General features: G+C 42.0%; 3 protein-coding genes across 9 annotated transcripts in view; 2 read left to right on the forward strand and 1 right to left on the reverse strand.

Annotated features, from left to right (window-relative positions):
- nbeal1 (neurobeachin-like 1) overlaps window positions 1-8,726 on the forward strand; it is a 51,076-nt gene extending 42,350 nt beyond the window's left edge. The window contains 12 exon segments of the mRNA XM_034151542.1: window positions 419-516; window positions 1,811-1,927; window positions 2,240-2,329; window positions 2,414-2,523; window positions 2,690-2,862; window positions 3,739-3,833; window positions 3,948-4,010; window positions 4,012-4,065; window positions 4,432-4,593; window positions 5,506-5,654; window positions 5,831-5,966; window positions 7,429-8,726. Of these exon segments, the coding sequence (XP_034007433.1) occupies window positions 419-516; window positions 1,811-1,927; window positions 2,240-2,329; window positions 2,414-2,523; window positions 2,690-2,862; window positions 3,739-3,833; window positions 3,948-4,010; window positions 4,012-4,065; window positions 4,432-4,593; window positions 5,506-5,654; window positions 5,831-5,966; window positions 7,429-7,524 (1,343 nt within the window). The 3' untranslated portion in view covers window positions 7,525-8,726.
- A 1,254-nt stretch (window positions 8,727-9,980) lies between these two features.
- On the reverse strand, window positions 9,981-16,718 carry LOC117499192 (actin cytoskeleton-regulatory complex protein pan1-like). 7 transcript variants are annotated; one of them, XM_034151556.1, is made up of 8 exons: window positions 16,637-16,718; window positions 16,489-16,526; window positions 14,083-14,292; window positions 13,940-14,005; window positions 12,221-13,809; window positions 11,872-12,009; window positions 11,372-11,483; window positions 9,981-10,142 (listed from the first exon to the last, which is right to left on the reverse strand). In XM_034151556.1, exons 2-8 carry the CDS (start codon window positions 16,523-16,525, stop codon window positions 10,069-10,071), a joined length of 2,226 nt encoding a protein of 741 aa, XP_034007447.1. In that variant the 5' UTR covers window position 16,526; window positions 16,637-16,718; the 3' UTR covers window positions 9,981-10,068. The 7 variants fall into 7 exon arrangements, with proteins under 7 accessions (XP_034007447.1, XP_034007449.1, XP_034007452.1 ...); XM_034151558.1 differs by lacking the exon at window positions 16,637-16,718 and having other exon boundaries at window positions 12,221-13,344; window positions 13,429-13,809; window positions 16,489-16,624; XM_034151561.1 differs by lacking the exon at window positions 16,637-16,718 and having other exon boundaries at window positions 12,221-12,384; window positions 13,345-13,809; window positions 16,489-16,624.
- Window positions 16,719-18,423: 1,705 nt separating this feature from the next.
- Window positions 18,424-23,581, forward strand: fdx1 (ferredoxin 1). The gene is made up of 4 exons (XM_034151585.1): window positions 18,424-18,663; window positions 21,101-21,225; window positions 21,585-21,676; window positions 23,077-23,581. The coding sequence occupies exons 1-4, from the start codon at window positions 18,542-18,544 to the stop codon at window positions 23,224-23,226; spliced, it is 489 nt and encodes a 162-aa protein (XP_034007476.1). The 5' UTR covers window positions 18,424-18,541; the 3' UTR covers window positions 23,227-23,581.
- Window positions 23,582-23,892: the final 311 nt, after the last annotated feature.

Raw genomic sequence — 23,892 nt, forward strand, 5'->3', positions numbered from 1 at the left:
GAATCAAACAGAAATCATGCCGTGGTGTTTTCGGTTCCATAAAAGTGCTTGGTTTTCTGATTTAGGGGCTTGAAAATGCTTAAAAACAGTTCCAATATAGAGCATGAAACTGGTGGCCTGCACTGAGTTTATGATAAAAATGTTTATTAAGTTTCCACATTGCTTAACAAAGGTTTACGCTACAACTTAAAATAGTTTGCAGTGATGTTATTTTCACTGCCAGTACGCCTCATACACACTAATATTCACCAGAATGTGATTAAATGAATATACAGTATATATGCAGAGAGTTTATAGCTGCTTAGTTTCAACTAGTGTCCCCTAGTTTGGCTTTTACACGTGCTAAGTATATCAATGATACAGATTTTGATCATAGAACCACAATACAAACCTCTTATTGATGTGTTCGGTGATGCAGGAGCAGTGGATCTCGATGCCATCACGGATGAAAAGGAGCGTAAAGCCGTGGAAGGAATGATCAGCAACTTCGGACAGACACCCTGCCAGTTACTGAAGGTAACAACACACCTGTAAAAGGGAAGCAGGACTTTTTTGACAAGATTTGTAAACCATTGAATCTGTTTGTGGAGCTAGCAGATGAGGAGGATAATTGAATACTGACGAGTGTACGCCTCATAATATCATTATTTTGAATCAGACCATGAAACTGCCTTGGAGACTAGAAATGTCGTTCAATTTTGAAATGTATGTAAGACGTGTCTTTGTATGAAGGGTAGTGTGTTTTGTATTTGTGTTTGCACCTGTACCTCAGTGTCATTTGACCTTGAGAAGTGCACTGTACACTGCATCAGGGTGTCCGCGGGGTCTTAAAAAGCATTAGAAGTTGATAAATGAATTTAGCGAAAATGAAGGCTATTAAAAAGTATTAAAAGGCATTTTCCAAGGTATTATATTTTGTAGCTAGTTTTCAATAAGTATATGAATTGTCCAAAGAGGTTGTATTCTACAGTGTGCCTGAATGTAATCATTGCGTAGGTATGTAGTGTGATTCTGTGTAGATTATTTATGGCATCCCGTTGGATTTGACGTCATCTGAACAGGACATCGCACGCTCACTGCTTGATAGCGCGCGAAGGTCCGTTTACGCCGGTTGTTAAGCAACATCGTTACGGGGAAATGCAAGTCTGCGTCCAAATGGTTGGAAGATAAGGAGGAAGGACAATCAATACTGTATATAGTCAATGTGAGGTAAAGTGTGTCGCCAAGGTAACCGGTTAAAACTCCAAGTGGCGATGAGGTCTTACAATGTATGGAAAGGGTCTTAAAAAAGGTCTTAAAAGGTCTTACACTTCAGGACTCCTGCATATACCCTGTTGTATGAAGGTGTGAGACAGCCATTGCGCGGCAGAGAGTTCAAATATAACCCGGTGTGGGCATTTATTAAATCACAGCCTCAATATGACTGTTACCCGTGAACACAGCCACAAGGATCTCACACTACCTGTCCACTGACAGGGAAAACAGAGCCTAAATACACACACACTAATCAGGCCAATAAGACACAGGTGGGGGGGAACACTTTCAAACTAAACCACATGTGCAATATTACAAGGCCCGAAGCCGTCAGTCCACAGTTACCTTCGTCACTGAAGGGTAGTGTGTTTGTTTTTGCACCTGTCCTTTGACCTTGAGAAGTGCACTTCAGTATGTTTGGAACTGTGCACTGTATACATGTGTTTTTGTGTATAAAATGTTCATAAAAACACACACACGCATGAAATGAAACCCATCACAATATACGCTGCTGAAGTCCTGTATGAGTCTGAGAGATGTTGTATTTGTGCATTAGGAGCCCCATCCGGTGCGTCTGTGTCAGGAGGAAGTGGACAAGAGGAAGTCTCAGATGGACTCGTCTCTTCTCAACATGTTCGAACACCTCAGCGACCTCAAGTCCTTCTTCGTAGAGGTCAGATACTGCTCACAGTTTACTGGTATAAGATAAGATAAGATCAAAGTCAACTTTATTGTATATATATATTGTTATATATAAGATATGTATATCCTATATATACACAATCAACAGACACATTTATACACATGCACACATTAAGATAAAAGCACAAAAAGTCAATAAAATATGATATGTACAAGAACAGAATATGAAATTAAATAATGTAAATTAAGACCAAATTAAATACGGTGTTGTATCGCTGCTTGTGACCGCAGTCTGTTGGAGAATACATTGGTACGTTTGAATAACTTTGACTTCCTGTTGCAGGGCATCAGTGACAACGTGCCGATATTAAAAGCCGTGGTGCCGAAGAACCAATCGCATTCCTTCATCACCCAGGGGAGCCCTGACACCATGGTGAGCCGAGTGCTAATGCTAACAGTCTTTATTATAATAATAAGTGTTTTCTACTTCTCCTTTAAACTGTGTTTCTCTCTCCAGGTGACGGTGAGTAAGAACTGTCTGGTGGGGACCCATGGGTGGCTGCCTTACAACAAGAACATCTCCAACTACTTCACCTTCATCAAGGACCCCACCGTGTCCAACGCAAAGTGAGGACGCACACACACACACACACACACACACACACCTCAACATGTCCTTGAGTTTGTGGTGTTGTGATTGGCACATGTTGAGCTACCCCCCCGTTGTAACAATCGATTCCTCTTCCTCTCTCCATCTTCCTCTCTCCATCTTCCTCTCTCCCTCTTCCTCCAGGACGCAGCGCTTCCTCTCCGGACCCTTCGCCCCCGGGCTGGAGGTCACAGCCGGGCTGTTTGTGGTCTCTCACGATGGAAAGCTTCTCTTCAGCGGCGGCCACTGGGACAACAGCCTCCGGGTCACCTCTCTGCTCAGGGGAAAGACTGTCGGACAGCACATCAGACACATGGGTAAACACACACACCCCACACACACCTCAGTGAATAGATTAAGTGGTGTGTCTGTTGTGTAGATGTGTATGTAATGTAGTAATCCCTGGATGTGTATTTGACAGCTTGAGTGTAAAAAAAGGGCTCCCTGGATGTGTATTTGACAGCTTAAGTGTAAAAAAGGGCTCCCTGGATGTGTATTTAGCTTGAGTGTAAAAAAAGGGCTCCCTGGATGTGTATTTGACAGCTTAAGTGTAAAAAAAGGGCTCCCTGGATGTGTATTTGACAGCTTAAGTGTAAAAAAAGGGCTCCCTGGATGTGTATTTGACAGCTTAAGTGTAAAAAAAGGGCTCCCTGGGTGTGTATTTGACAGCTTAAGTGTAAAAAAAGGGCTCCCTGGATGTGTATTTGACAGCTTAAGTGTAAAAAAAGGGCTCCCTGGATGTGTATTTGACAGCTTAAGTGTAAAAAAAGGGCTCCCTGGGTGTGTATTTGACAGCTTGAGTGTAAAAAAAGGGCTCCCTGGATGTGTATTTGACAGCTTAAGTGTAAAAAAAGGGCTCCCTGGATGTGTATTTGACAGCTTAAGTGTAAAATAAGGGCTCCCTGGATGTGTATTTGACAGCTTAAGTGTAAAAAAAGGGCTCCCTGGATGTGTATTTGACAGCTTAAGTGTAAAATAAGGGCTCCCTGGATGTGTATTTGACAGCTTGAGTGTAAAAAAAGGGCTCCCTGGATGTGTATTTGACAGCTTGAGTGTAAAAAAAGGCTCTTTAACTCAGCAGCTCTTCCATAAGTTTTTTACACACACACCTACACACACCTACACACTACACGTCTGTTTTGTAGATGTGTAAGTACTGTAGTAATCCCTGGCTGTGTTCACCTTCCCTACAGACATTGTGACGTGCTTGTCGACAGACCACTGCGGCATCCACCTGATCTCGGGCTCCAGAGACACCACATGCATGGTGTGGCAGGTTCTCCAGCAGGTTAGCACCCCCTTCCCCCTATCCACCATGACACATATCTGCTAATACAACTGATTTGATGTCAGACGAGCAGAAACGTGCTCTCTCTCAGTGTGTTCTGTTTGCTTCCTGTAGGGTGGAGCTCCCGTTGGTCTGAATCCCAAACCGGTGCAGGTGTTGTACGGACACACAGACGAGGGTGCTGAGCGTCAGCATCAGCACGGAGCTGGACATGGCTGTGTCTGGATCAAGGGTAAGAGCCCACACAATAATAATGATGGATACCTGGTATATCCATGTCCACTTTAATTGTCTTCTCCATGATGGTATGTTTGTGTTTTTATCATGTTCTATTGCTGTTACCCTCTTAGAATATGTAACCATTTGTATGGTGTCCTTGGGTGTCATGAAAGGTGCCTTAAATAAAATGTATTATTATTATCCACAACAAATGACAAATGACATTTCAAATGACAAATGACGTTTCCAAAAATACCTATAATTATTATTATTGTATTATTATTGACTAATAAATTAATGTGTGTGTAGAATAGAATACTTTATTGTCATTATACAGGTACAATGAGATGAGTGTGTGTTTTTTAATGTGTGTTTCCAGGATGGCACGGTGATCATCCACACGGTGCGGCGCGGTCAGTACATGCGTTGTCTTCGTCCTCCGTGTGAAAGCTCTCTGCCGCTCTCCATCCTCCACCTGGCCGTGTCCTGGGAGGGTCACCTGCTCGTACACACCTGCATCGAGGGCAAGGCCACGCTCAAGGTGAATCAAATCACACTTTATTCATATAGCTATGTGATTAACATGATGATTCAGCCTCTGTGGCGATAGACATATGACAAGCATGCTCATTTCTGACGTGGAGCTAATCTGAAGTAAACATTGAATACTGCTTTCTATTCCTCCATCTTGTGACTGTGTAACTCCCTCTCTTGGATATCAGCATGTGAAGGACACTGTTCAGGAACTAGTTGATGCTCTGTATGTGATGACTACTTCCATTCTGGAGAGGATCACAGATACATGGATCCTGAGATTGAAGCTCAAGCCGGGGACGAGAGATTATTAACATTTTTAAGTATTCAGAAAAAGTCAGATTTTTGAGAAAAAGTCATGATTTTGAGATTTTGAGAAAAAAGTCAGAATATTGAGAAAAAAGTCAGGATTTTGAGAAAAAAAGTCAGGATTTTCAGAAAAAAACCAACATTTTGAGAAAAAAGTCAAGATTTTCGAAATTTTGAGAAAAAAGTCAGAATTTTTAGATTTTCAGAAAAAACCCAACATTTTGAGAAAAAAGTCAGGATTTTGAGATTTTGAGAAAAAAGTCAGAACTTTGAGATTTTCAGAAAAAACACAACATTTTGAGAAAAAAAGTCAGAATTTTGAGAAAAAAGTCAGGATTTTGAGAAAAAACCCAACATTTTGAGAAAAAACCTCAGCATTTTGTACATGACGGGATGTATGATCACAAGAACCGGTATTCCTCCATCTTGTGACTGTGTAACTCCCTCTCTTGGATATCAGCATGTGAAGGACACTGTTCAGGAACTAGTTGATGCTCTGTATGTGATGACTACTTCCATTCTGGAGAGCATCACAAATACATGGATCCTGATTATTGAACCTCAAGCCAGTGACATTTTTCTAACAAAGTGTTTTATGTCCTCCCCCCAGGATAAGAACGCCCTCCACCTTTACTCTGTGAACGGGAAGCACCTGTGCAGCGAGCCTCTGAAGGAGCAGCTGACTGATATGTGTGTTTCAGGAGAATACGTGGTCATCGGCAGCGAGCAGGGATACCTGACCATCCGGGACCTCTACAGGTAAACCTCCAGACATCTGAGAGCTCATTATGACTGAAAAAAACTGCCTTTTCTTACAAAAAAAACTGAGTTGAACTAGAGCTGAGCAAAAGAAAGTAATACTTTTTTGACAGCACCCGGAGGCTTGTGGACATCCATTGTAGATATTACCAATAAGCTGTTCTTCCTCCCATCAGTCTGTCTCTGTGTTCGGAGCCCATGGCCATGAGGGTGCCGGTGCGTTGTGTTTCGGTGACGAAGGAGCAGAGCCACGTTCTGGTGGGTCTGGAGGACGGGAAGCTGATCATCGTTGGCGTGGGAAAGCCAGCGGAGGTAAAGCACTCGCTGAGGAACTACATCGCTCAGAGTCTGGAGGGGTCTCCTCTCATGGCCTCCCCTCTGATGGCTCCTCTCAGAGCGCGGTCTCCAACCCGTTTACTGCACCAACGCGACCAGCTGGTGTTCAGCCCCACGTCCCATAAACCCCGGCGACTCTAGAACACCCTTTGCTGTAGATCTGACAGATAAAAACCCTCTTCGTCCGTCCACACCTCTCCTTCTCAGGGATGGTTGTCGCCCCCACAGTTCGTTGCCGTTTGGCTTCATTTCCTCCCTCACTTAAAGGTCACCTATTATGCAAAGTCCACATGTCTCTACTACATCAACATGTGTCCCCTCTTCTTCATGTCTCTTCTAAATCAGCATGTGTCCCCTCTGTGTAAAGAGACTCTCTCTTTACACAGAGGGGACACATGTCTCTTCTAAATCAGCATGTGTCCCCTCTTCTTCATGTCTCTTCTTCATCAACATGTGTCCCCTCTGTGGAAAGAGACTCTGAAAGTTTCAGGAACAAAGATTCTCTCTCTTTTTGTCCTGATCCATTTCTATAAAAACCTGTCTGAAAATGAGCTGATCAGATTTTGGCCACTTTATGATGTCATAACGATGTTTTGGCTTGTGTAACCATTAGCCAATCAGTAACCAAGGTAACCCCCCCCTCCTTATCACCTGAATCTCCTCCTAGAGCACCATTGTGTTATTTTTAACCAAATGTCTCTCAGAGGGGCGTGGGGAGGGGCTCCTTATTTTCATCTAAAGTAACAGACAGAGAATCAGCACTTTGGAAACAGGGCTGAAACAGAGGGGATTATGGGTAATGCTGCAATGATCTGTTTGGTGTTCCAGCCAATCAGAGACAGGCTCTGTATATATCTGAGACCTGTGATATATTGATGAAGAAGAGGACAATAGGGGACCTTTAAACACACATTTAGATCTGAGCCACACACAGATTTATCACATTCCTTCAGCGCACGGCTGAGCGGACACGACTGTGACGTACCTCGTTCTGTTGTTTTCAAAGTATTTGGCATCTGTGTGATATTTGGGATGAACTCCCACCACTGCTGTCTACCTGAAGTGTCATTATGTCACGTGTTAGTGTACTCGTCAACAAATATGCTGTGAAACAAACTAATTAATGCTTCTGCAGATGTAAGCCATATTAACAGTAGCCACAGTCTAATAATGCAAACTAGAAACCGTACGCCAAGATAGACTTTAATGTTTTGATAATGTAAATAGTTTTAGTGGATGTTCATCGCACCTCTTCATCCTCTTCATCAAATTGCCTCACCAAAGTGAATCGAGCTTTGATTATTATTTTCTTTAATGCTTCACAAGTCAATCAATGAACTAATCAATCACTCATGAATCACATCCGCCTTTTCCTTTGACTTCACGCTTTTCTTTCCCCACTCTCCCCCCCCACTCTCCTTCATCCCACTCTTCTCAGATGCGCTCGGGCCAGATCACGAGGAAGTTGTGGGGCAGCAAGAAACTCACGCAGATTTCCTCGGGGGAAACGGTGTACAAAACGCAGAACGTCTGACCCTTCCCCTTCCACATTCCTGTCACCTCCATACCCATCAGCAAACAGTCATTCTGTGTGAAGAACTCCCTTCAGTTCCTCCTGTGTTTTACACAAACTCTGCATGTGTGCTTTTTCTGTGATTGAGATTACGGCGCTGGCGCTGTGGTTCAAATCCAGAAGTAGTGCCAGCCTCAGCACCACCTTAACACGACAAACTATCCCCATCCATCGTCCTTTTTACCTGATGTGTCTCCCATCTGCCGGCTGATTGCTCTCCTGTGTGTGTGTGTGTGTGTGTGAGGTGTGTATTCTCTGTCAAAGTATAGTTTAAAGGGGCATTTCTGTCTCTTAGTTTGCCTTAAAGCTGCCACACAGCAGCCTTATGCAGTAACACCATCACTCACAAGACCAAACGCTCTGCCTCTCCTATATATATATATATATATATATATACGTCTGAGTGAGATTGTCTTTTTGTATTCTTTGGGTTTTTCTGTTGGTTTTTAGACAGATGTATGCATGTACCTAACATTTTTTGGACCATTTAGAGATTGAGAAGCAGACACAGTGATGGTGGATTTATTTTACGCTTAGATATGACTGACTTGTTTTGTTCTAGAAACATCTGTCTTTTAATGTTGGCATAGTTTTGTATGTTCTCACTACAGGCAAAACACTACGTCCTTTAAAGCGTGAGGATTTATCCCAGAGAGCCACACAACACTTCATTGAATGTTTTTAAGTTACTTGAATCCATGTTTATTTATAAGTAGTAGTAGCAGTTTTTAAAATCACACCTTGTCTCTTGAATATAGACACCGGTAGGGCATATCTTAAACTTTAAAGACTGTTAAGAGACCTGGAGAAGAAGGAGGGAATCCACAAGGGCTCTATGAGATGTCAGTGTTAGCAGCAATACACCTGTCTTCCTGTAGCTTCTGGAACAATACATGCACCCTAATTCTTTCTCCTGTTCATCATTGCCTCATCCCTTTGTCTTATTATCTCCTTCCTGATCATTGTGAAGTGATTTTTCGGGTCATCGAGGAGGTTTTGCATGCCTTGTTGTTCGAATGTGATTTCTTTGCTGATATTAGAATCACATGAAGCCACAGAATGAAGCTCCTGTGGATGTAATTTATATTTTTGCACCGTGTGTGTGTGTGTGTGTGTGTGTGTGTGTGTGTGTGTGTGTGTGTGTGTGTGTGTGTGTGTGTGTGTGTGTGTGTGTGTGTGTGTGTGTGTGTGTGTGTGTGTGTGTGTGTGTGTGTGTGTGTGTGTGTGTGTGTGTGGTGTGTGTGTGTGTGTGTGTGTGTGTGTGTGTGTGTGTGTGTGTGTGTGTGTGTGTGTGTGTGTGTGTGTGTGTGTGTGTGTGTGTGTGTGTGTGTGTGTGTGTGTGTGTGTGTGTGTGTGTGTGTGTGTGTGTGTGTGTGTGTGTGTGTGTGTGTGTGTGTGTGTGTGTGTGTGTGTCTGACTGTGTGACTGACTGTGTGTGAGACTGTGTGTCTGACTGTGTGAGACTGTGTGTGTGTCTGACTGTGTGAGACTGTGTGTGTGTCTGACTGTGTGAGACTGTGTGTGTGTCTGACTGTGTGAGACTGTGTGTGAGACTGTGTGTGACTGACTGTGTGTCTGTGTGTGTGTGTGTGTGACTGTGTGTCTGACTGTGTGTGTGTCTGACTGTGTGAGACTGACTGTGTGACTGACTGTGTGAGACTGTGAGTGTGAGACTGTGTGTGACTGACTGTGTGAGACTGTGTGAGACTGTGTGTGTGTGTGCCAATGATGCATGTTTATTTTTTTATAGCCAAACTCTGTTGATGTGGTGTTTCTGATTCTGTGGCAGCCCGTGAGTTTTTGGGGTCACAGCGGTTCTTCTTTCTTTTTGTGTCACAGCACCATGGAGACCAATCTGTGTCCTTCTTTTTGAGATGGTCTGTGTTGTTCATCCTCATTTGTCATTCAGACATCAGACCACTGTTTGAGTTGTTCCACGACTGCAACAAACGGAGTGCCTTTATCCCGGTGTGGCATTGACACAGGTTTCTCTCATCACCGAAGCTTATCGTCCCTGACCGTAGTGTAAATCAAAACTAAAGCAGCATTCCAGATGTTAAAACTCCCCCAGTTTCAACGGGAAAACCAAGACTTCAAAAAGTACTATTTTGTGTCTTAGCAGCATTCTCTGTGTCCGTCACCAAATGGATGTGTGTATATCTGTGATTATTTATGAATACAGTATATAATGTACAGCATGATTTTTATTTCAGCGTATTTGAAATGTACTTTTGCACTTTCCAGGTACTAAATTGTAACAAATTTGTTTTAACTTGGCTCCCTAATCTGTATAAACTGCTTTGTATACACAAGTGGAAAATGATCATTAAAGTCTTGTCTAAATTTAAGTGATTTGGATGGTGTTTTTGAAGGATGAAGATAGGTATTAAAAGATATGAAACAGAAGCACTCAGATGTAAAATGCCATGTTTTATTCAACAGATGCAGACGATGGAAACATATTTGTCTGTTAGATTGTTAAAAACGGTTGTTTCTTTGTGGTTTTCATGCAGTGATCTGGTATGAGCAGATGGACGCTCTCTTCAGGTCACAGTCAGCCGCCGTCCACCAGCTCTCATCTGCAGAAAAGGGTAGGGACAGAATAGAAAAACACATATTGGCTGACTCTCTGAGGATATTTCTAAGACTATTTTGTATAAATATGACCTAATATGTGCCTACTAGTATTAACAGTATTTATTTACATTTTCAATTGTGCTAAAGGGACAGAACAAGTTTCCATTAGTGCTTAAGGGCAAAGATTCCCTCATACAAGTTATATTTGATTTTGATCAAACTTTCCTTCTCTGATCCATAATATAACCCTTTTTTGTCGCTGCACTGTAGCCTTCTTTCTTACCTATTTAGTTGTAACACTTACTCAGTCATTGGTCAAATCAAATCAAATCAGGTTTTATTTATATAGCACATTTAAAAGCGATTTTTGGTCGAGCCAAAGTGCTGTACATGTAATAAAAACACATTACTACAAATCACAATAAACGACAATAAATTACAACAGATATATCTTAAAAACAAAATAAAAATAAAACACACGGAAAAGTCAGGAGTCGTGCTCCGCTCTAACTAGAAAGCCAGAGAGAAGAAGTGTGTTTTTAGTTTTGATTTAAAAACCCCTAGGGTCTGGGCCGACCTCACATGGAGGGGCAGAGTGTTCCAGAGCCTAGGGCCAGCTGCTGCGAAGGCTCGGTGCCCTCGGGTTTTGAGCCTGGTCTTGGGCACTACCAGCAGCAGCTGGTCAGCAGACCTTAAAGCTCTGGCTGGGGTGTAGCGCTGGAGCAGTTCAGCTATATAGGCCGGAGCCAGCCCATTTAGGGCTTTAAAAACAAATAAAAGGATTTTAAAATCAATTCTGAACCGAACTGGAAGCCAGTGCAGTGAGGCCAGAATAGGGGTGATGTGGTCACGCTTTTTGTGGCCAGTCAGCAAACGTGCAGCCGCGTTTTGGACTAGCTGTAAGCGTTTGATTGAGGCCTGGTCCATACCCACATACAGAGCATTACAATAGTCCAGTCTCGAGGTTACAAAGGCGTTAATAACCCTTTCCAAGTCATTAAAAGATAAATACGACTTGGTTTTGGCCAATAGTCTTATTTTAAAAAAGCAGGATTTTACTACGGTGCTGACCTGCTTGTCGAATTTAAAAGTGCTAGTGAAGGTCACTCCAAGGTTCATGACCGAGGGGAGGATGTTTTTTTTGATAGAGCCCAGAATATCAACCGGAGAGGCTGGAGGTTGCGGTCCAAAAAAGATGGTGTGTGTAAATATGTGTGTGTGGTGTTCTTACCTATCTTGAACATCTCCACACACACTGGTTTATCAGTGTGGATGTTGGGGTGTCCGGGCATCCAGTCGCTGTAACTCCAGTCCGACCCGTCTACCCATGATGCCTTCTGGTTCTGAGGTGTGCCAAATCAACACACATACAGCTTATTATAATATGCACGCATTAAACTTTGATTAAAACATGTTTTGTAAAGTATTCTGATCTTTTGGCATAGTGTAAATACAGCTTTAACACAATTTAAAAGTCCTGTGTAGGATATTTTAGGGGAAAAAAAGTATTAGAAACATTTGTTTGACTTTCTGGCCTTGTTAAGTGACAGCACAGAAACAGATGGAGTCCACGGGTCAATGTTTCACCAAGGTAAGACTAACACTATCTGTCCTGTTGATAACATATCTGATGATACTCTCCTTGGCCTCCTCCCTGCGTCACAGTACATGGTCATAAAAAAAGTGTGATGTGAGACAGCTTTTCCAAAACATTTATTCTGTATGACTTGCCTTGACCGTGCCTCCTAGCCACGTCAACACTGGGTTGTTTTCACCACCGTTTGTCGAGAGAGAAACCAGGCGTGAATGCAGATCTCCGGTTGTTACAGATGCAAGCTCAGCATTTGGGGCAAGAGATCTGCATTTGGCCTGGAGACACAAGAGTGAGATTTAATTCATGGAGCCAAAAGCAGATTAAAAACTAATGAGGGTGGAGAGAGTACAAAAGCACACAAAATGCAAGAATATTATTAAAACAAAGGCAGTGGATTATTTATACCACATTATCTTATGTGTGTTATATCAAGATTTGATTTACGTAGAATCACAGTTATCACATATAGGATGTAATGTGTCTAACCTGAGCATCTTGGAAGGTCAGCGGTGTGGGATTGAACTCATAACAGTTCCCATTGATGATGTCCCCCTTACATGCCACTGTCTTTGTCTGGAGCTCGGGGGTGGAGTGTTCAGTTTCCTGCCTGAAACCTTCTGGGATCAAAGGTTCGGTTCCCTGTCTGAAACCTTCTGGGATCAAAGGTTCGGTTCCCTGCCTAAAGCCTTCTGGGATGGACATCATAGGTTCGGTTCCCTGCCTAAAGCCTTCTGGCATGGACATCATAGGTTCGGTTCCCTGCCTGAAGCCCTCGTGGACGGACATCATAGATTTCATTTCCTGCCAAGAGCTGTCTGGGACCATATGAATAGGTTCGGTTTCCTGCCTAAAACTATCTGGGATTGACATCATAGATTGAATCTCCTCCCTAAAACTCTCTGGGGCCATTTGAATAGGTTCAGTTCCCTGCCTGAAACCATCTGGGATTGACATCATAGGTTCGGTTCCCTGTCTAAAACCTTCTGGGATTGACATCTTAGATTTAATCTCCTCCCTAAAACTCTCTGGGGCCGTATGAATAGGTTCTGTTGCCTGGCTCAAATCTTCTGGGATTGACATCATGGGTTCGGTTCCCTGTCTGAAACCATCTGGGATTGACATCATAGGTTCGGTTCCCTGTCTGAAACCATCTGGGATGGACCTCATCGATTTAATTTCCTGCCCAAAGCCGTCTGGGACCATATGAATAGGTTCTGTTCCCTGGCTCAAGTCTTCTGGGATTGACATCATAGGTTCGGTTCCCTGTCTAAAACCTTCTGGGATTGACATCATAGGTTCGGTTCCCTGTCTAAAACCTTCTGGGATTGACATCATAGGTTCGGTTCCCTGCCTAAAACCCTCTGGGATGGACATCATAGGTTCAGTTTCCTGCCTAAAGCCCTCATGGATGGACATCATAGATTGAATCTCCTCCCTAAAACTCTCTGGGGCCGTATGAATAGGTTCTGTTCCCTGGCTCAAGTCTTCTGGGATGGACATCATAGGTTCGGTTCCCTGTCTGAAACCATCTGGGATGGACATCATCGGTTCAGTTCCCTGTCTGAAACCATCTGGGATGGACATCATCGGTTCAGTTCCCTGTCTGAAACCTTCTGGGATTGACATCATAGGTTCAGTTCCCTGTCTGAAACCATCTGGGATGGACATCATCGGTTCAGTTCCCTGTCTGAAACCATCTGGGATGGACATCTTAGATTGAATCTCCTGCCCAAAGCCGTCTGGGACCATATGAATAGGTTCGGTTCCCTGCCTAAGACCCTCATGGATGGACCTCATAGATTGAATCTCCTCCCTAAAACTCTCTGGGACCGTATGAATAGGTTCAGTTCCCTGCCTAAAGTCATCTGGAAGAGACATCATGGGTTCAGTTCCCTGCCTAAAGTCATCTGGAAGAGACATCATGGGTTCAGTTCCCTGCCTAAAGTCATCTGGAAGAGACATCATGGGTTCGGTTCCCTGTCTGAAACCATCTGGGAGACGAGGATCAGAGGGTTTCTCCACCCGGACCCAACCAGCACCACCAACGTTCTTCTGGGCTGGAACATCTTCAGGGACTGGAAGACAGAAAACATTTAGATTAAGCAGGTTTGTTTATTGATATGTTATTAAATTGAGGGCAGTTACTTAGTAGTGGAGAATAAATAGTAGTTCAATTGTGTTTATTTCACTTTGTATCTTCCTCACCCTCATTTGCCAGCAGGTGACTTCCCTCCATCTCTCCTAATCCTTTTCCTAGAGGACGGGTGAAAGCTACAGAAAAAATGAAATCCAAAAATGAAAAACTAAAAACCTCTTTAAATTACTTCTAGATTAAGTTGGATTCATACCGTCTCTCCTGTCCACCTTGCTCATGTGTTCTTGCAGCAGACCGGTGTTCAGGTCCACGATGAATCTCCTGGAGGGTTCGGTACCTTGTCTGAAGTCAGAAACTGGTTCACGCATGTCGAAAAGTTCGGTTCCCTGTCGAAAGCCATCAGGAAGCTGGTAGGTTGAAGGTGTCTTCTGCAACCGTCTAGCAAGAGGAAGAGCCTGGAGGCCTGTGAAGGGTAATGTGTACTTTACGGTTAGAGGTTTTAATCTTCACTTTGTAGGATGAGAGGGGTTATTAAAGGGCAGCTAAAGCAAAGGATCTGCATTTATGGAAACCCTACGGAAGAGCATTACCCCTAGATTCCTCCGGGTCCGTCTGCGCCGCGTTACGGCCGCGTTACGGCCGCGTTACAGCTTCGCCGCGGCGTTCGCAAAGATCGCGGCCACTCTAGTCAATGGCTCAGAAGCGTCTCAGAAGCGTCTCAGAAGCGTCCCAGAAGCGTCTCGGCGCTGGGCTCCGCTCAAAATAGGATGCAAGTCTATGTTCGACCCGACGCGAGGCGTTGCAGAGGTGCCGGGCAGGAAGTGGAACGGTCAGAGCATCCGGCCCATCCCCAAAATAAACTAATTTTGCAGACCCTCCTCCGTTGTCTTTCAAGTAGGAGGAGAAATGCCAGCGTTCTCCTCCGGTTTACAGGCACTGTGTAAATTATATATATATAGAATAATTATGATGATGAATGCATTTTTTTACCACTAAAATACAGCAACACATCTTTGATTCATGTCGTTTATAACTGGAATATTACAATTATATTAACTTTGTCTGTACAAAGTAGCCTGTCCAGGAAATATGCCCAAATCAACAAAAACTGCGAGCCGGCAGGCAAGACGCTCCGCTTCTGAAATGCTTCTGAAACGCGCCCGGTAGGGTATGACGCCGGAGGAGGCCGGACCAAAACCGCGGCGCAGCCGTGACGCGACGCAGACGGACCCGGTGGAATCGAGGGGTCAGGGCCACATGAGAAAAAATGTTTGGGATGTGACCAAAAGTGAAATCAAATTGAATTCTGACTTTTTTTCAGAATTCTGAGATTAAAGTCAAAAATGTTATTTATTTATTACATTTATTTATTTATTTACTTATTTATGTATTTATTTACTTAATAAACTTGAGATGTTCACATAGAGCTAGTGATAGTGGTGTTTGAATACCTTAGACTCCCTCCCGTGTTAAACATACTGTATGCGTGCCAGTTGCCAGATAGATACCTGCCCTTTATATCAAACATTAACCAGAAAATATGTAGGCTTTTCAAACGATGTAATAAATCAATAATGGTCAAAGTATAATTTGTCTCTGATGACATTGTAGTTTTAGAGACAAGGCAATAAATTACAAGGACAACAAATGACTGTGATAAAGATCCACTAATCATGAGTAAAGGTCGTAGTCGGTCAAGTACCTAATAACATTTATCAAAAATAAATATTAATACAACATTTTTTTTTATACCACATGTGTCAAACTCAAGGCCCGGGGGCCAAATCAGGCCCGTGGTGGATTTAATTTCGGCCCGCAGGATAATGTTTAATTACTATTAGATCTGGCCCGTCGGTATATTGCACGCACACCTTCACTCCATCCTGAGGGTCTCCTCAGCTCAGAGCCTGAGCCCAAACATTGATGACCTTGCACCCAAGATGAGATGCCAAGTATCTGGCTTGAACTAGCATCACAGAGCAAACTGAGTTTAATGGATGTTTCCTTCTGCACTTTTTCTCTCACGACAACAGAGCATGTTTGGTTTTTTCTTTGAGGGAAATAGTTTTGTTGAAGCTGTTGTTGGCCTGTGGAAAAATGTAATCATAAGAAATGACTCGGGAAAAGTTGCAGATATTAATGTTTCATGTTGCATAGGCAATAATTGAAGCTTTGTTAGTTCCAGGTTTAATATGTGCAATAAGTTCATTTCAATAAGTTTTGCAATAAACATGGAACCAGTCCGGCCCTCGACTAGTACCGACTTTTTTAATTTTGGCCCACTGTGTATTTGAGTTTGACACCCCTGACGTATATCATTCACAGCTCACATATTTATGTATTATTACAATAAGCAGTATTTATTTTTAGCTTATCTTATTCTACTTAACATGTATAGAATTTACTTCTTACACGTTTACTTGCACATTGTTCTCACGCACTATTTTATTTCTATTCTGTTTTTTCTTGCACTATTTTTTCTTGTTTTATTTCTTATATATTTACATGTTGCATTGTTGGAGGAGCCGGGGAGTTAAGATCAATTACATCTTGAATTTACGGTGTGTGATAATACACTCTGGCACACAAATTACAATTTGTTCTACCAAGGTTTTAAACGAGCATTACTAGAAAGAAAGATGAAGGAGTGAGAACTTACCCGACAGCGCCAGGAACAGCAGCACCAACTTGAACATCCTTTGATAACAAAAAAAAACTTTAATGTGCTGCACAACGCTCTATAAGTGAGTGTAACGTATAGAAACTGTTGCAGTGACGGTGTGTGTGTGTGTGTGTGTGTTGCTCACCTGAGACAGCAGTGATGAACTTGGAAACTAATAGGTTACTTGTTCATATATCACTGTCCTGGTCATGAACACCTTGTATGAGATAATGACTGTACCTTGCAGATTGCTGATATTTCATGCACTTTGCCCTCAAGGTTTGAACACAACGTTCTTACAGTATAACATCACCTGATAGCGTTTCGCTTGACGTCTTGTTATATTCCGTTTACCAGGTTTTGTTGTAGTTGAGTCTTTGCTGAATGGGTTTAATTGAGGGTATAGCTCAGTCAATATTTGTGAATGTGGACTGTGGAGGTCACTAAAGGTTGTTTGCTGTACTTTAGACCTGAATGAGTTTCACTAAATGTTTAGAAATGAAATCATGTTACTTGCTTTATCCAGATGTATACTAGAAATGTTAAAGTCCAAGGATACAGCAGGTCATAATCTCTGGCTCCACCTGGTGTATAAGCAGTAACACATACACCTCTGACAAACAAACTCTATAGTATTTAAATAAGAGTTTGTACGGGGAATTATCTGGAAAGATTGTTGAGTAGTTGAAGTTAATGCTTAGGTTTACATTAGCTTCACAACCGGCTCATTTCTTTAGATTATGGTGGTTATAATAAGGTGTGGCTTTATAGATAGTTCATTGGGTGTGCCCCCATACACTGTTTTAAAAAATATATAATAATTAAATGTATTTCAATTACAAATGATGCATTGTTGGTGTAAAACAAATTAATCAAACAGGTCATTGGTTTTGAATTGACTTCTCATTCATAAGGTTTCTTGCCATAGTGATGCAGACGTATTACACAATTGTCTTCTAGTAAACGTGACCTTTGTCTGATATTTTTCTACAGTATCAATCTTTGCCAGGAGAGAGTTTGGAGGTCCAAATGTGGAAGGCTTTGACCTTTATTGAGCAACACTTTTGGGGCAGAGCATTTTCTGTTGCCGACATAATTAAGCACCTAGCAACAGGAACATGGTTTAACTTCCAAAATAAAAGTTATACAAAAACCTTTCTGATGATGCAATACAAAACAGTTATACTAACTTGAGTTACTTCATATTTACTTACTGTATGTACGGCCAGAGGTGGGAGAAGTACTCAGATCTTGTACTTGAGTAAAAGTAGAAGTACTCAGATCTTGTACTTGAGTAAAAGTAGAAGTACTCAGATCTTGAGTAAAAGTAGAAGTACTCAGATCTTGTACTTGAGTAAAAGTAGAAGTACTCAGATCTTGTACTTGAGTAAAAGTAGAAGTACTCAGATCTTGAGTAAAAGTAGAAGTACTCAGGTCTTGTACTTGAGTAAAAGTAGAAGTAATCAGATCTTGTACTTGAGTAAAGGTAGAAGTACTCAGATCTTACTTGAGTAATAGTACCAGTCCAGAGTGTACTCTGTTACAGTAAAAGTCCGGTAATCAAAATGTTACTCAAGTAAAAGTAGAAAAGTACCAAAATTAAAAGTAGTCATTGTGCAGATTGGTGAATTACTCCAGGTTTAACTAAAGTGTGATTTAAGAGTTGAGTATATTTCACAACGTTAATCCAAATCTGCCTTGTTACTAAATGTATGTAATACAAGTAGTGGAGTAAAAGTACAAAGTAGCAAACCATTGAAGTACTCAAGTAAAGTACAAGTATCTCAAAATTGCGTGTGTTACTCTTAATCTAAAGTTTCAACACGTTGGTTGCTAACAATTCTATTTTGAAAGTCCTGACAGGATGTTGTTTTCTCGTGGCTTGGAACGCTCACGTTTTCTGACGTAAATGTTACAAACGTTACGCAACCAACGTGACAGTGACGGGGTGACGTAACGCAGCTAAAACAAGCTACCTTAGCTTAGCTTGTGCCCCCTCGACTGAAGTGGAGTGTTTTCACGGTGTTGTGCATGTCAGACGGGTTTTAAAATGGCTTTAGTGACAGCTCTGAGAAGACTCGTGAGGTTAAGAGAGTTTGCATGGAGGACGGCAGCAGTCACCTCTGGATCCTGGCCGAGGACTCAGAGCTTTTCCTCCGGACACCTCCTCAGGTAGGTCCCTAAAATCTAGGTTTACACATGCAAGAATCAGTGGTGTAAAGTAACTAAGTACATGTAATCTATACTGTACTTAAGTAACATTTTGGGATACTTGTACTTGACTTGAGTGCTTCCATTGTATGCTACTTTGTATTTTTACTCCTACATTTATGTAATACCTTTAGTTATCATGCAGATTGATTATTACATCTAATCAAGTGTTAAATCAGACTTTAGTTCCACCTCCTAGAGTAAAGTCACAAGCTACCCTGCAGTATACAAAGTCATTCAAACTAGCTGCACCTTTACCAGCTTTGAGAACACTTAAATGATCAATCATTTTAAAACATATCATATATATTATTCTGAAATGGACCAATCTGCACAATCACTACTTTTACTGTCGCTACTTTAACTATATTTTGATGAGAATACTTTTCTACTTTCACTTGAGGAACATTTTGAATGCAGGACTTTTACTGTAACAGAGTATTCCTACACTCTGGTACTTCTACTTTTACTCAAGTACAAGGTCTGAGTACTTCTACTGTTACTCAAGTACAAGACCTGAGTACTTCTACTTTTACTCAAGATCTGAGTACTTCTACTTTTACTCAAGTACAAGATCTGAGTACTTCTACTTTTACTCAAGTACATGATCTGAGTACTTCTACTTTTACTCAAGTACAAGATCAGAGTACTTCTACTTTTACTCAAGTACCAGATCTGAGTACTTCTACTTTTACTCAAGTACCAGATCTGAGTACTTCTCCCACCTCATGCATGGTGGTGCAAACATCAACAACATAAGGAAATAAGTTGTAAGAGATGCAGATGTTTACAGATGTAGGGATGCATAGAAATGTGCAAAATATATTCAAACTCCATTCAGAAAAAAGTTGCATATGACCTTTACTATCGACACACACCTGGCAGGATATAAAGGTGGAATATGAGATGAGACGAGACGTGTGTGTAGGGAAATAGAAAATAAGTAGGAAGCAGAAAACGGTGTTATAACTACGACATACTACCCCTTTAGGCTTATTGAAAACAAAGTCCTGCTAAGTTTGGATTACGTTTGTTGCACCAGTAAAGTGAGTTTTGGATGATGGAGTATTTATTATTATACACACTTTGTATGCAGTGTTTATGCATAAGAAACTCTTCTGGAGTGTGTAGTGAGAGACAATAAGAAGCTCTGCTGGAGTGTGTAGTGAGAGACAATAAGAAACTCTGCTGGAGTGTGTAGTGAGAGACAATAAGAAGCTCTGCTGGAGTGTGTAGTGAGAGACAATAAGAAGCTCTGCTGGAGTGTGTAGTGGGAGACAATAAGAAACTCTGCTGGAGTGTGTAGTGAGAGACAATAAGAAACTCTGCTGGAGTGTGTAGTGAGAGACAATAAGAAGCTCTGCTGGAGTGTGTAGTGAGAGACAATAAGAAGCTCTGCTGGAGTGTGTAGTGAGAGACAATAAGAAGCTCTGCTGGAGTGTGTAGTGAGAGACAATAAGAAACTCTGCTGGAGTGTGTAGTGAGAGACAATAAGAAGCTCTGCTGGAGTGTGTAGTGAGAGACAATAAGAAACTCTGCTGGAGTGTGTAGTGAGAGACAATAAGAAACTCTGCTGGAGTGTGTAGTGAGAGACAATAAGAAACTCTGCTGGAGTGTGTAGTGAGAGACAATAAGAAATAAAGCACAAATACGTACAAAAAAAATACGTTTAAGACATTTAAAATGAACTAGAAGGCTGTCAAATTGAACAGGTTTCGATTAGAGCTCCATGAAAAGTAAAAAAAAACAGTGTGTGTGTGAACGCCCTCAAAATAGCGTAGAAGTGTGTTATCTTAGACAGACTGATTGAACCTTGGGTGAGTCAAAGAGTGAGGCCAAAGTGATTCATCTTTCGTTACAAGGATTTTGAATCAAGGCTCTGCTTCCCAGCTGCCAGGTGTATGGGGGTTTCCACTGGTCCTCTGACTTCCAGCGGGTCATTGAGTTTATTAAAAATGTCCATGTGTACTTAAACGTCAAAATGGGTTTCATTATCACTGTCTGAATGATTTCAAAGGTTATTCGTCTGTCGATTAAATCAAAGTGAACGAGTTGGCATTTGTATTTGATTCCCACTTGAACATTCACACAGGGTTAGCTCACTCATGTTTATCCACTTTGCCCTTGACCCTAGAAACCCTTTGCACACATCTGACTAGTGTAACCTGGTTCCTTTCCCTTTGTTTATGCAGAAATTGCTTATAATATATATTCATTCATATCAATCACGCAGTTTAAGATTATATTTTAATCCTTTAATGTCATGCCAGAGCCTTATATTTCAACATGTAGCACATCTGTTGGTGTAGTGATGAGCTCTGACCACTAGAGGGCACTGTCTTCATGATCCCTGATGATTAAAATGTGGAATAAAATGTGTGTGTGTGTTTTTTTCCAGGTCAGACAACAAGGTGACGGTGCATTTTTTCAACAGAGACGGGGAGAAGATCACAGTGAAGGGCTCACCGGGAGACTCACTGCTAGATATCGTTATCAATGAAGACCTCGACTTTGATGGCTTTGGTAGGCACGCACACACACACATACACGCACACGCACACGCACACGCACACACACACACACACACACACACACACACACACACACACACACAGAAACAGACACACGCACGCGCACACACACATAGACACACACGCACGCAGACACACACACGCACACACACGCACACAGACACACTCTCACACTGTGAGATTTCCTGCTTTTCTATGTTTAATATATCGCCTTAAAGGGAATATCTTTGGGTTGTTGACTGAAACGGAACATTTTTTCATATTTCCTGACATTTAATAAACCAAAAGATGAATCTAGAAGATGATCTGTAGATGTATTGATGATGAAAATGTTGTTAAATTGCATTTCAGGCGCGTGTGAAGGAACGCTGGCCTGCTCCACGTGCCATCTGATCTTTGAGGAGGAAACCTACAAGAGTCTGGGTCCCGTCACAGACGAGGAGATGGACAGGGGAGAGGGAGCCGACGGCCGTGGTAGGACACGGAAGAAGACAAAAACGCACGCACGCAACACACACACATCACACTAAACAACACACACATCACACTAAACAACACACACATCACACACAACACCAACACACACCAACACACCAACACACCAACACACACCACACCCACAACACACCAACACACACACCCACACACACACACCACACACACACCACACACACCAACACACACACCCACCAACACACACACCCACACACACACACCACACACACCAACACACACACACAAACACACCCAACACACACACACACACACCAACACACCACACACACACACAACACACCAACACACCAACCACACAGCCCAACACACCAACACAACACACACCACACACACACAACAAACACACACACACACAACACACACACACCAAACACACACACCAACACACCACCACACCACACACACACACACACCACACCAACACACACCAACACACACCAACACACACCAACACACACCAACACACACCAACACCACACACACCAACACACACACACACCAACACACACACACACCAACACACACCAACACACACCAACACACACACACACCCCACACCAACAACACACACACACACACACACACACACACACACACACACACACACACACACACACACCACACACCACACACACACAACACACACACCACACACACACACACACACACACACACACACACACACACACACACACACACACACACCTTTTCTACTGACAGCCAAACCAGTTTATCCAGTAATGAGATCATATTCACTGCAGCTGCTTTAAAAGGATTTATTTTAGAGATTAACATTTGTCAGTGTCGGACAATACAATAAAAAAAATACTTTAGATGTAGTTTTAGTCATTATTTTAAGTTTAGTTGAGGATAAACCCTTACATTTTAGTCAACTATTGACCCTTAAGAGGCTGTGTGTTGGCTCAGTGGCTCAGTGTATCACCTCGTGGTATCAGAACGTTTATAAATAAATGGTAATCGGCATCTTTATTCAACATTTTAACAATTGATTAAATGAGAAATGAAGGGTGTACTGAGTCTATTCACAGCTTGTTCACACCGCCTTCATGTGAACACATTGAGTATCGCAGGGGTAACATCTTGCACTGATAATAGGCAGGTACTTTAGTATTATATACTAAGTCAAATATATTTTTCCACCACCAATAATAAGTTATTCGTGGGCCAATACTTACATCCTTTAATAAAATGTAATGAGAATCAGGCCAGCAGTGTTTCCATAATCGTGCTAACAAGAACGTAACCCAATGCTTGTTTCTTAAAATAAGACTACATTTAAAATGAGCAGTATTTTATCTCGCTGTACAGCATTTCATTAAGCTCGTCTTATTCTCTTGTTCCCGCGCACAGGTCTCGTCTGGGTTGCCAGATCTGTCTGACGAAGCGGATGGAGGGCATGGTGGCGCGAGTCCCAGAGAGCGTAGCCGACATCCGACAGAGTCAGGACGGATCCTAACGGCAACCTCCTTTTTTAGACAACTATATTATACTTCACAGCAAATATATGAAATCTGTCTGTAAATCTCAGTTTGCACCAAACCCCAGCCTTTTTGTTTTCGGATATACGTCAGGGCATTTCATGTTAATATGACTGTGTGTACATAAGGTCATATAAACAACATCATGTGACTGAAATGTCTGCGGACAACACTCAAAAGTCCTCATATCTTATGTTAATCTCGATACATACTATCGTTGGTCTGATCTGATTCTTTCTGTAACAATATAATTACATTATATGATTGTACATAGCTAGATCACACATGTATAGAGTGACAAATAATGTAATAAAAAGAAACCTCTTTCTAACTGTGTGTGTCGGTCATTACGTGTTTTATATATTGTGTTGGAAATTAGATTGAAATCACTGCTGGCCTTTAATGATAACAGGAGGGAATAAAAGACATGCATTTGTTTTAAAAAGAAAGGTTTTAATGATGTTTGTGGAGTGGAGGTTTGTGATGAGAGAAGTTCCTGGAGGTAGGAAGGAGCTGTGGACGCACTGATGGGTGAGTACAGCTACAGGAAATTACTTTGTCAAAAACTGGAACTGTAAGCTCAGTTATAGCCAGAGGAGGATAGTTTAAAGTGGACCTATCATGCTATATTATAATAATATAAT

The sequence above is a fragment of the Trematomus bernacchii genome, unplaced genomic scaffold (genome assembly GCF_902827165.1).
Source record: "Trematomus bernacchii unplaced genomic scaffold, fTreBer1.1, whole genome shotgun sequence".
Taxonomy (NCBI): domain Eukaryota; kingdom Metazoa; phylum Chordata; class Actinopteri; order Perciformes; family Nototheniidae; genus Trematomus; species Trematomus bernacchii.

What these genes read in the sequence shown, in the direction of transcription:
- LOC117499192 (XM_034151556.1), bottom strand. Translation starts at nt 16,525, where the DNA reads ATGTTCAAGTTGGTGCTGCTGTTCCTGGCGCTGTCGG. An exon ending in TCACCTGCTGGCAAATGAGG is followed by an intron (nt 13,810 to 13,939) that starts GTGAGGAAGATA and finishes TCTGTCTTCCAG; the next exon opens with TCCCTGAAGATGTTCCAGCC. An exon ending in TGACCTTCCAAGATGCTCAG is followed by an intron (nt 12,010 to 12,220) that starts GTTAGACACATT and finishes TTGTGTCTCCAG; the next exon opens with GCCAAATGCAGATCTCTTGC.
- fdx1 (XM_034151585.1), top strand. Translation starts at nt 18,542, where the DNA reads ATGGCTTTAGTGACAGCTCTGAGAAGACTCGTGAGGTTAAGAGAGTTT. An exon ending in TCCTCCGGACACCTCCTCAG is followed by an intron (nt 18,664 to 21,100) that starts GTAGGTCCCTAA and finishes GTTTTTTTCCAG; the next exon opens with GTCAGACAACAAGGTGACGG. An exon ending in GTCCCGTCACAGACGAGGAG is followed by an intron (nt 21,677 to 23,076) that starts ATGGACAGGGGA and finishes ATCTCGCTGTAC; the next exon opens with AGCATTTCATTAAGCTCGTC.